We start from the raw sequence: 12,343 nt of genomic DNA on the forward strand, positions 1-12,343 counted from the left end.
TTGCTTACCTTTGCAGGTTTGTCCATCGCCTGTAAACCCTTCATCACATTTACATACGAATCCGTCGTCCTTCGGTTCACACGAGGCATTAGCCCCACATCCACCGACATTCTTGCATCTGGCATCAGCTGAAGAGAACGAAGAGCATCATTGGCCAAATTCGATATAGTCCTCGTAAAGCACGCCTGAACTGTTGGTTCCTTATAAATCTATATAAGATGCTGTCCTTTATCAGTTTTTTAGCCAACAGCATTTGCTCTTAAAATACTTACGGACACAGAAGAGACCATCGCCCTTAAATCCTTCTTTGCATGTACACTTGTGACTGCCGACAGTATTGCTACAGTCTGCTCGTGCATGGCATGTGTGCTTTCCAGTCTCACACTCGTCAATATCTGGAACAATAAGTAAAAACTCGTGCTACCAGTGTTGAAATGAACGCAACTGACCAGAACTGAAAAAAGTGACCCGTCGTTAGCATAAGGGACAGATTATCAGCAGATTACGACCAGGCTGTTGAAAACGTAAATCTACAAAGATTAAGTGTCTCTTGGTTGAAACCTCTTAAACCTACCATCACATTTCTCCCATCCATTCCCTTCATAACCAGTCATACATTCACACATATAACCTCCAAGATAGTTCTGGCATTTGGAATTCGGAACGCACTTATTTTGTAACAATCCTGCAAATTAGAAAAATTTGTGTGTAGTGTCACGGACCATAACTGAAAACGGGCGAAATCGGCCAAATAGCGAAATATGAGAATTATGCTAAGAACTTTGTTGAAGATTTACCTTTAGTTTTACATTCGTCGACATCGACGCAACTCCCGCCGTCACCTCGATAGCCTCTATTGCAGACGCACTTTGCTTTCAATTTCTTAGTTAGGCAGTAACTGTTTAAAGGACAGTTGCCGTTTTTGATAAGGCATGGGTCAGGCTCTGTGAAATATAGAGGATGATTAAAAGTGCTATTTTGCTCAAATCCTGAATCATCTGCAGCTGAAGCGATTAAAGAATTCTGCAATCATTCTAACATGTTCTTGTCACTGAGTATGTGTCTGTAGGACGTTCGCCGCTTATTTGAGAAAACAAGGATGTAAACACATGTATTCAAGCAAAGCGATTGTTACTTGAATGTTCAATCCAATGTGCTACATGTATGAATAAAATGCATCAGCCTTTATTTCATATTTTAGGCTGATGGATTTCCCTGGAAATATTTTCAATCTTTTTACCACAAGTCGTCAAACGAAGGTTTCGAAAGTAGGCCTACAGTATACTGTCAACCGAAAAATCTCCCACCTTTTAATTTCTTCTTTCACGAAAGTTTTGGAAAATAATGATTATTCGAGAAATCTGCGATGATATAACGCCCGCAAAAGATAAGTGTCTAGAGCAGCCTGTATCTTATATTTGACCTTTACCGGGTTCGCAAGTGATTCCATCGCCCCTGTAACCTTCGTGACACTTGCACTTGTAGCTTCCAGGTTCGTTGATGCAGTCTGCCTTCTCATGGCATACGTTGTCTTTTTTATAAAAACATTCATTTAGATCTGGAGAGAAAAATGGCGTCAATTACATGAAGTCAAAAGCTGCAAATGGTGATATATTTTTGCGATTTGGATCGAGTTGAATCACGAAAATAATCAACCAAAGAATTTTACAAATAGGAAATCCACGAGCGATTTTCGTCGCAAATGACCATGGGCAAAGGTCGTAGTGATAAAAATCGCTTGCTTTACTCACCGCAGTATTGGACACCATCCCCTACAAAGTTGGGTTTCAGGCATTCACATGTGAAGCTACCGGGCGTGTTGGTGCAGATGGCAAGAGGATGGCATGCATCAGGCCGGTTACACTCGTTGTCATCTGAAATAAGCATGTAGTTAGCCTCGTTAGGAAAGCACAGCCCTTGTCAAGAAATTCATGACATACAAGCTAGTTTGTCATTGGCTGCAGTGAAGTGACGGATAAAATACCTTAGTTTGTAGTGAGGCTTTCGTGAACGGCGAGGAGAAAAGGCTTAGAAATTAGTCTTACTCATTCGAAGTTGGGCTTATGTTACAGACACCAATGATTTGAAGAAGATGCATGTATGATGAAGTACATGCTTATATGATCAGGTAAAAGCCATCATTAAGAGTAAAATGACTGCATCATCGAAGAGAACACTTAATTTATTGCCAGATTATGTTTTGAATTACGAAATAAACTTTCATGATATTCTTCTTTTTGAATAAGTAAAAAGGATTATTACCGACGCAGATGTCTTTAACGGCTTTCGGGTCTATTCTGAAACCGTTGTCACATCGACATTTTCCAAGGGCTGCCCCTTCTGTTGATGTTTTACAGACACCGTGTGGCCCACAGTTGCAATCAGGTAATTCTGTTCAGTACAAAAAAAGGTATTTCAATCAAGTATGAAAATTGACTGTCATAATGAAAATGAACTGGTATTTCTGTCAAGTATGAAAATGAACTGATTTTCTGTCATCTGTGAAATGGAGTGGTATTTCTAAAAAGTATAAATATCATCATGTATTTCTTTTAAGTACGAAAGAATATCTCGAGCCATTAACAATTAGCATTGGACAAAAGCATTCCGTTGTTTTCGGCGATGGCCAAGATTTTAAGCTGACTTACTGTCTTCAACACACTTATCGTTTTCCTTCTTGTAGCCTGTTTTACACTCGCAGCGGTAGGACTTCGCCTCCGTATCATCGGGAATACATCTCTCTCCAAGTTCACAAGCATTTTTACCATCCAAACACGGTTCGACTAAAAACGTGGAAAAGTATAACCTTTTGTGCGATAGCCTTAAAGATTGTAACCTAGAGGTAGAGGATAGGGGTCTGGTGGAGACCAGACTCAAGCTCGTGTACTTCGATCAGACCTCCCCTGACGCATCGCCACATCTAGTGTCAAACTAATGCTAATCTCTGATAAAGATTTCCCTTATGTTTCTAAATATCGGGTACATACATGTATTAATAATAGATAGGTACACAGTTACATTCTGTTGTTGTTAAGTGAACCCATTCTTTTCATAGTTTTAAAATGATTTTTCAGTGATCCTGCTTGGAGAAATCTCGGTCATGCAGTAAGCATTTTTTGTACGAAAAACCAATGTCTCATTTCCTACTTTAAGATCTGAGCAATAATAATATATCGTTTGCTTACGAAGACACATTCCGCTGATGAGAAGGAAGCCGTCCTTGCATTTGCACTTGAAACTCCCTTCAGTATTGGCACACTTAGCATTTTTCAAGTCACATTCACGAGCTCCCCAGGTTTGGCACTCGTCATCATCTAAAGATGAAATTGTTGTGACATGCATTATTAATATAGCCAATTTAACGAGAAGAAAGAGCTCAGATGTTCCTCAGATTGTTGTAATTATATGGAAGTGACTACTTGGCAAGCCCGGCTTACCAAACAGCGACTTTTTCTTGTCCTGAATGGAGAGCCGAACTCATTGATATTAAAGTAAAGTCTCCAGCTCGCCAAACAGGGTAGATTTTTTTACCTGTTTGGCAAGCCTGGCTGGCCGAACAGGGTGGCTTTTTAGTGCTGTTTGGCAAGCGGCTCTCCAAACAGGACACAAAAAGATGCCTGTTCGGCGAGCGGCTTGCCAAATAGACCCGGCCTAATTATATTGTAACATGCATTGTTTGTTATAGCCAATTTCAGAAGAAAAAAGAGGTGCTGGGTGTTGCTCGGATGTTTAGTGACTTCACACAGAAAATCAGCATCAGCAAAATAGGGAAATATGAGATATGATCCGGATATGATTCATGATAAAAATCGACTTTGGATTTGAACAAACTGTTGCTTATTAAACTCACCAACACAAGGTCCATTTGGATGTGCCAGTGTGTAGCCAGTTTGACATACACAAGTCTCCTCGTTCGTTGGTCCAACAATCTTGCAGGTTTTTCCTTCACCACAATCCTTGATGCATTGAGGCACTGCAAGAGATATAGTGATACATTGACAGGCCCTGGTGATCATGAAACTAATAAAATCTGCTGCTAACCCCAAGTTCGTTGCATGAGAAAATAAAACATGTCAAAAAAGTTTTGTGATTGGAAAAACTAAAAGATACTTTATAATCCGCCAGTGAAGACAAAATCGTTAAAATTATATTTACATGCACTACAGTTCATCATTTTTCTCATGCTTACCTGGCTCGCACGTTTTGGTAACTGGGTTTTCCTTCATACCACTGCCACACTCGCAAAGGTAACCATTTCCATTGCCACGGAAGACGCATTCCTGACTTGGATCACAGAGGTGTTGCTTCGAGTCACAAGCATTTATTTCTGTAACATAATTAATTTTCAGAAATGTAGGAGACACTCTAGAAAGCCAAGAAGTCGGAAAATCTTCCTCAAATCGGGTTAAAATACTAGCTAGAGTGAGGGGGAAGGACTTCTACACTGCCCCCTCTAAATATGACCCTGTGTACCTGTACAAACGCCGTCAACACTCTCAAATCCAGGGTTGCACACGCAGGCAGCGCCATTAGTGTAGTCTAGACATTCCTGATTCACGGCACAGTAGTTCGGGTCCAGACACTCATTCTTGTCTGAAAGAAAGCAAATCAATCAATGAACTGTTCAATCAATCATTTGGTCGAACAAGTATTTCTTGACTTTTTGGAATCTCAGATCAGACTGCTCCTCGTATACCTTAAGAATGAAATTAGTACAGAAAAATCAAGTTCCCTTGACTGGGACTCGAATCACCGCATTCAAAGCAACTTGATTTTTCTGTACTAATTTCATTCTTTCCTTATATGAACCAACATTAGCAACTTTATCATCGCCTTTGTATACCTTAATCACGACAGACACCTCTCCCTAAACTATAATCATGACCGATTCCTCTCTCTATACCTTAATGTCGACAGACTACTGCTCTCGCTATGACTTAATCTCGACGCACTGCTCTCCGTACCCCGTAATCTCAACAGACTGCTCGTTTATATGCCATAATCTTGACCAACAGCTCTCTGTACCCCGTCATCTCAACAGACTGCTCGTTTATATACCATAATCTTGACCAACAGCTCTCTGTACCCCGTCATCTCAACAGACTGCTCGTTTATATACCATAATCTTGACCAACAGCTCTCTGTACCCCGTCATCTCAACAGACTGCTCGTTTATATACCATAATCTTGACCAACAGCTCTCTGTACCCCGTCATCTCAACAGACTGCTCGTTTATATACCATAATCTTGACCAACAGCTCTCTGTTTGCCTTTACTTGTACCTTAGTACCTTACACACGTCAGTGGTATCAGGATATCCTTTAAAGCAATGCTGAAGATGACTTGTGTGAAAAAGTGTCATTACCTATGCAGTGGAATTCCCTTGAGTCCAATTTCTTGTTGACATCGAGGCAGAGACATTGCGGAATTGATACAGATCCTTTTCCAAAGCGTCCAACCTGCTTAGGTTTACACGAGGCGGCTTTGCCACATGCCAAACCTCCCATACAGGGGTTCCAAACTGGGTGAAAAAAATAGAACTGGGCATGATCATTGTGCTAATGTCCAAGTAACATTTCACAATCTCCAAATATGCAAATACAAAAAGTTTCGCAAAAGCTTTTTTCGAATTTTTTATTTTTATTTTTTTGAATATTTTTTTGGAAAATTCCCATTATGACAACATCCAATTTACTCTACCAACTCTACCAACTCTATAGAACAAGATGTTTTCTATCCGGAATTCATAACAGTCAATTCATCTTCAGTTGTCGACACCATAGATAAATGTACGTTTGTATATAAAAGATTACGTTGTCAGCATTTCAATATCGATTTGCCTTTTTTTTTTTGTAATATATATTTTTATTTCCCTAGTACTTTTTTTTTTACATTTTAATTTTACTTTATACATTTTTTCTTTTTTTTTTCTATATTTACATTTCACGGGAAAAAAACTTTTTTGTGGAGGCGGAGTATGGAAAGGGTAAAAGGATTATTAGTATTCTTTAAAATATCGATTTGACTTAGTTAGTGCTTCCAATACATGAATATTTGGTCACACCCATGATTTTTACCACGAATGCTGTGCTGTAGTGGCAGAATGGTACTTACAAGGAAAACAGATTTCACCATTTCCGAGGAATGGGAATCGACATCTGCAGAGGAAGGACCCTGGTGTGTTGATACAGTCGGCCGAGGCATGACAATATACCATCCCTGTCTTACATTCGTCAACATCTACATGTATGGAAAATAAGATTATTAGCAAAACAAACTAGTGCAACATCTGTGCAGGTATATCCCCTATTTCAGTGTTTCCATTATTATTTTCCAATTTACAGATAAGGTAGCCACTAACCGAGCAACAACCGCCTGATCTACTGAAGGGAACCACTCACACACGGCAACACACTGAGACACTACACCTGTATCAATAATGTTGCATTTCCGTTCCAATTTATAAACAAATTCAGCGCAAAAAAAATGTCTTTTAGAATCGAATGTCGGGGTTATAGGCTATTCAGGTCTGTCTAACTGTACATACCAGTACAAGATACACCATTTCCAGTAAAGCCTGTTCGACATTTGCATACACCGTCCTCACACATTGCCATCTCATGACACGTCTTGTCGCCACAGTTTCTGACATTGCTGGCTAAAGTAAAAAAGATATCCTGGTATTATTTGTTCATGTTACGACTGGAACATAATCAAAATGCTAGGAACTCTTAACTGGAAGAAACCCCATTAAACGCCTACTGCAGTGAACTGCAAATGGACTAATTAGCTAATGTGTAGCATACCTATGGACTAATTAGCTAATGTGTATCATAATATAATGGTATCTCAACCTTTTTTCTTTTCCTTATTTCTTATGTTTTCCCAAAGAAAGCATTATTCATTAGTTTAAAGAAATCCTCCTCAAAATCTGATGCAGCCTTGTGGTCCATCGCCAACTCAACGTTTTCTTCTTTGCTTGTATTTTCTCAAGTTTTCCCAAAGAAAGCATTATTCATTAGTTTAAAGAAATCCTCCTCAAAATCTGAGACAGCCTTGTGGTCCATCGCCAACTCAACGTTTTCTTCTTTGCTTGTATTTTCGGAAGTTTTCCCAAAGAAAGCATTATTCATTAGTTTAAAGAAATCTTTCTCAAAATCTGTTCTGTCCACAAAAAAAAATGTATTGGCGGATTATGAAATTTCGGGCTGTCAAAATATTTATTTTTGAAAATTTGGCGGTTTTCAATATATTGAAGTTGCCATTATTTGGGATTCAAACACTGTTAACCAAAAAAAAATTCGTTGCTCTTGTTTTTGCAATTTGATTTTCATATTCAAGAATTGAGCTCATAAGCGAAAATAAAATGCCCCGAGTCTACCGCAATCACTGGATCTTAAACTTTAGGAAACTTACGATTGCACTCCTTGCCATCACCTGAAAAACCTACTTTACACTGGCAAATGTAGGAGCCTACTGTGTTGATACATTCGGCATTCTCATTACAACCTCCAAGTGAATTGGAGCATTCGTCAAAATCTAGAAGGAGAGAAAGTGTAAATGACTAATTTTTTTTAAGTTGGCAATTCTATGTCATCCCAAGCTATCTTGGAAATGTTCTTCAAATGTTTCAGCACAACATGCAGTTTGTCATCAGTAGACTAAAAATGTCACTTCGTATTGACATCTTGTGCCCGTTTGGTTGTTTGTTGGAAGTTCGGGGCTGATCAAGTCTATACGTGTTTAGAAAATGATAAATCTTAGGAAGTGACTATTTGGCAAGCCCGGCTTACCAAACAGCGACTTTTTCTTGTCCTGAATGGAGAGCCGAACTCATTGATATTAAAGTAAAGTCTCAAGCTCGCCAAACTGGGTAGATGTTTTACCTGTTTGGCAAGCCCGGCTGGCCGAACAGGGTGGTTTTTTAGTGCTGTTTGGCAAGCGGCTCTCCAAACAGGACAAAAAAAGATGCCTGTTCGGCGAGCGGCTTGCCAAATAGACCCGGCCAAATAATAAATCTTAACTAAAAGGACTCTTGGTAAGGTACACATGTACTCACCGATGCATTTTTGGCCCTTGCGAGAGTCTTCAACAGACTTGTATCCAATGTTGCACACGCATATATAGCCACCGAAGGTATTCTCGCAAAACGACTGGTCACCACACTCGTGGATCCCAAGGGCACATTCATCAAAATCTATAAAACATAATACATGTACGAGAGTCACTGACCTGGAATTTCATAATCAAATTTCTGATTTAAATTCATGAAAAAACTCACAGTACCTTACATGTTGGCAATTCAAATTGGAATCTTGGCTGGCTCACATGCAACATTGTCACCCACGGCAGGCAATTTGTTGAAACTAATTAATTTAATTGCCATAATGATTTAAAGCTGGTACTCAGGATGGGTTCCCTTTATGCCAGCTCTAAAGGCCAGGTTTGTCCCTGTACATAGTTAGGACGAGATTTCGGATATGATAGAATTTCTATGCGTTTCATAGCTGTAACCTGGACTCATGTGTTTTTTTTTTTTTTTTTTTTTTTTTTTATTTACCAGCGGAGAAGACACAAAATGTAACAATTGTCAGTTGAATTGTAAATTTTTGCACCATGTAATCTGAGCACTGCACAGTTATCAAGTGTATCTGATTTTGTAATCTTATACGAATAAACATATATATATAACTTTAAAATGAAGAAAAACAACTACATGTACGTTTAAAAAATCTTACCCCAGCAGTTGTGTCCGTCTCCAAAGAGGCCTTTCTTACAGTTGCAGTTGAATCCGCCAACGTAGTTTGTACATGTTGCATATGTGCTACACTTTGCTTTACCCTCAACGCATTCATCAATGTCTGAAAAAGATACGATTATGTTTAAACTATTGTACTGTCGACTTCGAAATATATTTTGTCTGGTGGTTTGAGTTGTTTACTGCAAGCAAATACAGTAATCTACTCAAAAGCCTATTTCTTTGGGTTTGTAAGTGATCCTGCAGTTGATAGGTAAGCACGTGTGAGCCAGTCATAACACCAGTGTATAGTACCCCCAGGTATATGGCACGGCTTAACCCGCCGGCGGTACTGAGACGCATGAAGCGCTAAGTAGGATCGCGGACGATCCATCTCTGTCCGAAGGGGGGAATGATGTATAGTACCCCCAGGTATATGGCACGGCTTAACCCGCCGGCGGTACTGAGACGCATGAAGCGCTAAGTAGGATCGCGGACGATCCATCTCTGTCCGAAGGGGGAATGATGTATAGTACCCCCAGGTATATGGCACGGCTTAACCCGCCGGCCATGAGGGAATTCCTTTATGGCCCAGTGGTTGGCGCGTTGGCCCCAGAGTGGAAGTTAAGCAACGTTGAGCGCGGTCATCCTTTGGATCAGTGACCGGCGCGTACAATACACCCAGTTGCGATGAAACCATACAACACATCGTCTTTATGATCGCGGAGTTTGACAGTGACGAATTCGACGGGGACCCCCTAGAAATATTCTCACTTTAAGAAAGTCTCATACCTCTACACTGATCACAGTGACCAGCGAATCCGTCCTCGCATTCGCATTTGAAACTTCCATATAAGTTAACACACTTCGCATGCTTGCCACAGTTGTGACGAATTCGATTTTCGTCACATTCATTGATGTCTGGAGGTGAGAATGAAAATATTTCAGTGCAAATATAACCTTATACAAATATATTATGGTTATTAAAATCATATTAGAATGCTGTAAATGTAAAAAAAAAAAGTTAAAAAAAATGTAAAGTGTAAAATGTAAAATGTAAAAAAGAAAGTACTAGGGAAATGTATATTACAAAAAAAGAATTCTGTAAATGGCAAAAAAAGCATTATATTTACAATTTTTCTTTCTTTTTAATGCGTATTCTGATTATGGCAAAGGGAGTGTTTTCAGATACTTCTAATTCGAATACCGATTTTCTGTGTAAATCACCAAAACTCTGATCACCGTTTCCGTGAAATTGGCCATAAGTTCCTCACCTTTGCAATGTCTGCCATTTCCCGTGAAACCGTCGATGCACGTGCAAATGTGCGAACCAACAGTGTCCTTGCATACAGCCTTCTCGTGACATTTGTGCTGTTTCTCGTTGCATTCATTGATATCTAAAACGTCATACATGTTTTATATAAGGAAGTGACTACTTGGCTAGCCCGGCTTACCAAACAGCGACTTTTTCTTGTCCTGAATGGAGAGCCGAACTCATTAATATCAAAGTAAAGTCTCCAGCTCGCCAAACAGGGTAGATTTTTTACCTGTTTGGCAAGCCCGGCTGGCCGAACAGCGTGGCTTTTTAGTGCTGTTTGGCAAGCGGCTCTCCAAACAGGACAAAAAAAGATACCTGTTCGGCGAGCGGCTTGCCAAATAGACCCGGCCTTTATATAATACCGGTACTATAACACCTCATTTTCCATACACGTTCTCCTGCTCTTACTCAGTACACTTCTTCATCTCACAGCCTTCTTCATCCATAAGAAATACCCCCTTCTCCATTCATTCTCTCTTCTACTTACTCACTTGACATTTGGAAGCATTCAGAAACGGCATCTGTCCATTTATACCACCAACCTATACATTTTTTTGGCATTTTGTTTTTGCACATTTTGCAAATATAGTAGTAAAATTTAGTATTGGCGAAGAAAAATTAAAATCATGAAAAAAATGTTGACCAGAAAAATCAAAGGAAGTTTCCCATTCTGCCAACATAAAAATCGTGAAAACTCTTACTCTCGCATCGTTTTCCATTGCCGGAGTAGCCCTCTCTGCATTCACAAATATGTGATCCAATTGTGTTAATGCAGTCAGCTAGATCATCGCAGCCGGCTTTTTTTTTGTTTCGGCATTCGTCAATATCTGAAAAAGAAGTGGTCACGTAACCGACTCCGTCTTTTGGTCGGCCAAATCACGCATTGTGTAAGAGCGTATACTAAATTTTATCAAAAAGGTGGTAATGACCATATCCTACACTATGCATGCCAAATACATTTTCCTCACTTAGTTTTACTAGTTTTGACTGTCCATTTAAAATTGAGAACACGGGCAGTAGCAAAAGAGGAAATTAAGTGTTTACCTTCGCAGGATTTGTCTGGCAGTAACTTGAACCCCAAACGACATGAACACTCGTAGCTGCCTTCAGTATCTTTACATGTTGCATTCGTGCCGCATGCCTTGGGCTTGTCTCTTTTGCATTCATCAATATCTGCAACATCGGAAAAACAAAAAGAAGATAATGATAAATTCAGTTTACCAAAAAAAATGTCTGTTGACAAACCCTTTGGTCAATTCCAATCCGTTACTGACCCGCCGTTAGGCTGCAGACAACCAGCAGACGATTAACCACAGCCTATGCGTCAATGGCGCTACTGCTGCTGTTTGTTTTTGTGGTGGATACGTGTTCCTGAAGAGGAAGCCAACTGGATAAGGCATTAGTTAACAGCCCACCTTTGCATCTGCCATTTTGCAAACGTCTATAGCCATCGTCACACTTGCATTCGAACCCAGGTATTTTGTTGACGCAGCGCTGGTGTGGGCCATTGCAGGGTGGTATTCCAGACTCCACGCACTCATCAATATCTGTAATGGAATGGAATGGATATGAAACGAAATTCAGGCATGATTTTTTTTTCATATTTTTAATGGAAGTGACTACTTGGCAAGCCCGGCTTACCAAACAGCGACTTTTTCTTGTCCTGAATGGAGAGCCGAACTCATTGATATTAAAGTAAAGTCTCCAGCTCGCCAAACAGGGTAGATTTTTTACCTGTTTGGCAAGCCCGGCTGGCCGAACAGGGTGGCTTTTTAGTGCTGTTTGGCAAGCGGCTCTCCAAACAGGACAAAAAAAGATGCCTGTTCGGCGAGCGGCTTGCCAAATAGAGTTCGGCTCTCCATTCAGGACAAGAAAAAGTCGCTGTTTGGTAAGCCGGGCTTGCCAAGTAGTCACTTCCCTAAAAAAAATCCGTGGATCCTGTTTGAGATGCTAATTTTCCGCTGGAAACTAGTTTTTGAAGGCAAAACCAACATATCACGAAACCTCCTTGGCAAAACGAAACATTATTTTGCATTTTTGATTTGCTGAGTCGCTTACCTTTGCATGTAATACCAACTGGTTTGTATCCATCCTTACACTCGCATCTCATCTTCCCATTCTTTCGGACGCATTCCTTGGAGCTAATGCAAATCGTTGGATCTTCCGAGCAGTCGTTGTTTGCTGGAAGAATTGCCAAGACAAAAACAGAATTTAAAGGTTCACCTAAAGGGACAAAGTGATGTTACATTCATAGAAATATAATTTTCGTCTAATGGTTAGACTGGTG

General features: G+C 40.0%; 1 protein-coding gene across 1 annotated transcript in view; it reads right to left on the reverse strand.

Annotated features, from left to right (window-relative positions):
* LOC135497618 (uncharacterized) overlaps positions 1-12,343 on the reverse strand; it is a 66,982-nt gene that overhangs the window by 18,123 nt on the left and 36,516 nt on the right. The window contains exons 65-88 of the mRNA XM_064787422.1: positions 12,115-12,237; positions 11,472-11,603; positions 11,101-11,229; positions 10,758-10,883; positions 10,013-10,135; positions 9,531-9,659; positions 8,740-8,862; positions 8,061-8,198; positions 7,418-7,540; positions 6,549-6,659; positions 6,116-6,241; positions 5,367-5,522; positions 4,474-4,593; positions 4,190-4,327; positions 3,851-3,973; positions 3,186-3,314; positions 2,649-2,783; positions 2,263-2,391; positions 1,752-1,874; positions 1,430-1,558; positions 798-944; positions 575-685; positions 273-395; positions 9-128 (exon numbers count right to left, since the gene is read on the reverse strand). Coding sequence (XP_064643492.1) covers positions 9-128; positions 273-395; positions 575-685; positions 798-944; positions 1,430-1,558; positions 1,752-1,874; positions 2,263-2,391; positions 2,649-2,783; positions 3,186-3,314; positions 3,851-3,973; positions 4,190-4,327; positions 4,474-4,593; positions 5,367-5,522; positions 6,116-6,241; positions 6,549-6,659; positions 7,418-7,540; positions 8,061-8,198; positions 8,740-8,862; positions 9,531-9,659; positions 10,013-10,135; positions 10,758-10,883; positions 11,101-11,229; positions 11,472-11,603; positions 12,115-12,237 — 3,066 coding nt within the window. The remainder of the gene's footprint in view (positions 1-8; positions 129-272; positions 396-574; positions 686-797; positions 945-1,429; positions 1,559-1,751; positions 1,875-2,262; positions 2,392-2,648; positions 2,784-3,185; positions 3,315-3,850; positions 3,974-4,189; positions 4,328-4,473; positions 4,594-5,366; positions 5,523-6,115; positions 6,242-6,548; positions 6,660-7,417; positions 7,541-8,060; positions 8,199-8,739; positions 8,863-9,530; positions 9,660-10,012; positions 10,136-10,757; positions 10,884-11,100; positions 11,230-11,471; positions 11,604-12,114; positions 12,238-12,343) is intronic.

The sequence above is a fragment of the Lineus longissimus genome, chromosome 13 (assembly GCF_910592395.1).
Source record: "Lineus longissimus chromosome 13, tnLinLong1.2, whole genome shotgun sequence".
NCBI classification, from domain to species: Eukaryota; Metazoa; Nemertea; class Pilidiophora; order Heteronemertea; family Lineidae; genus Lineus; species Lineus longissimus.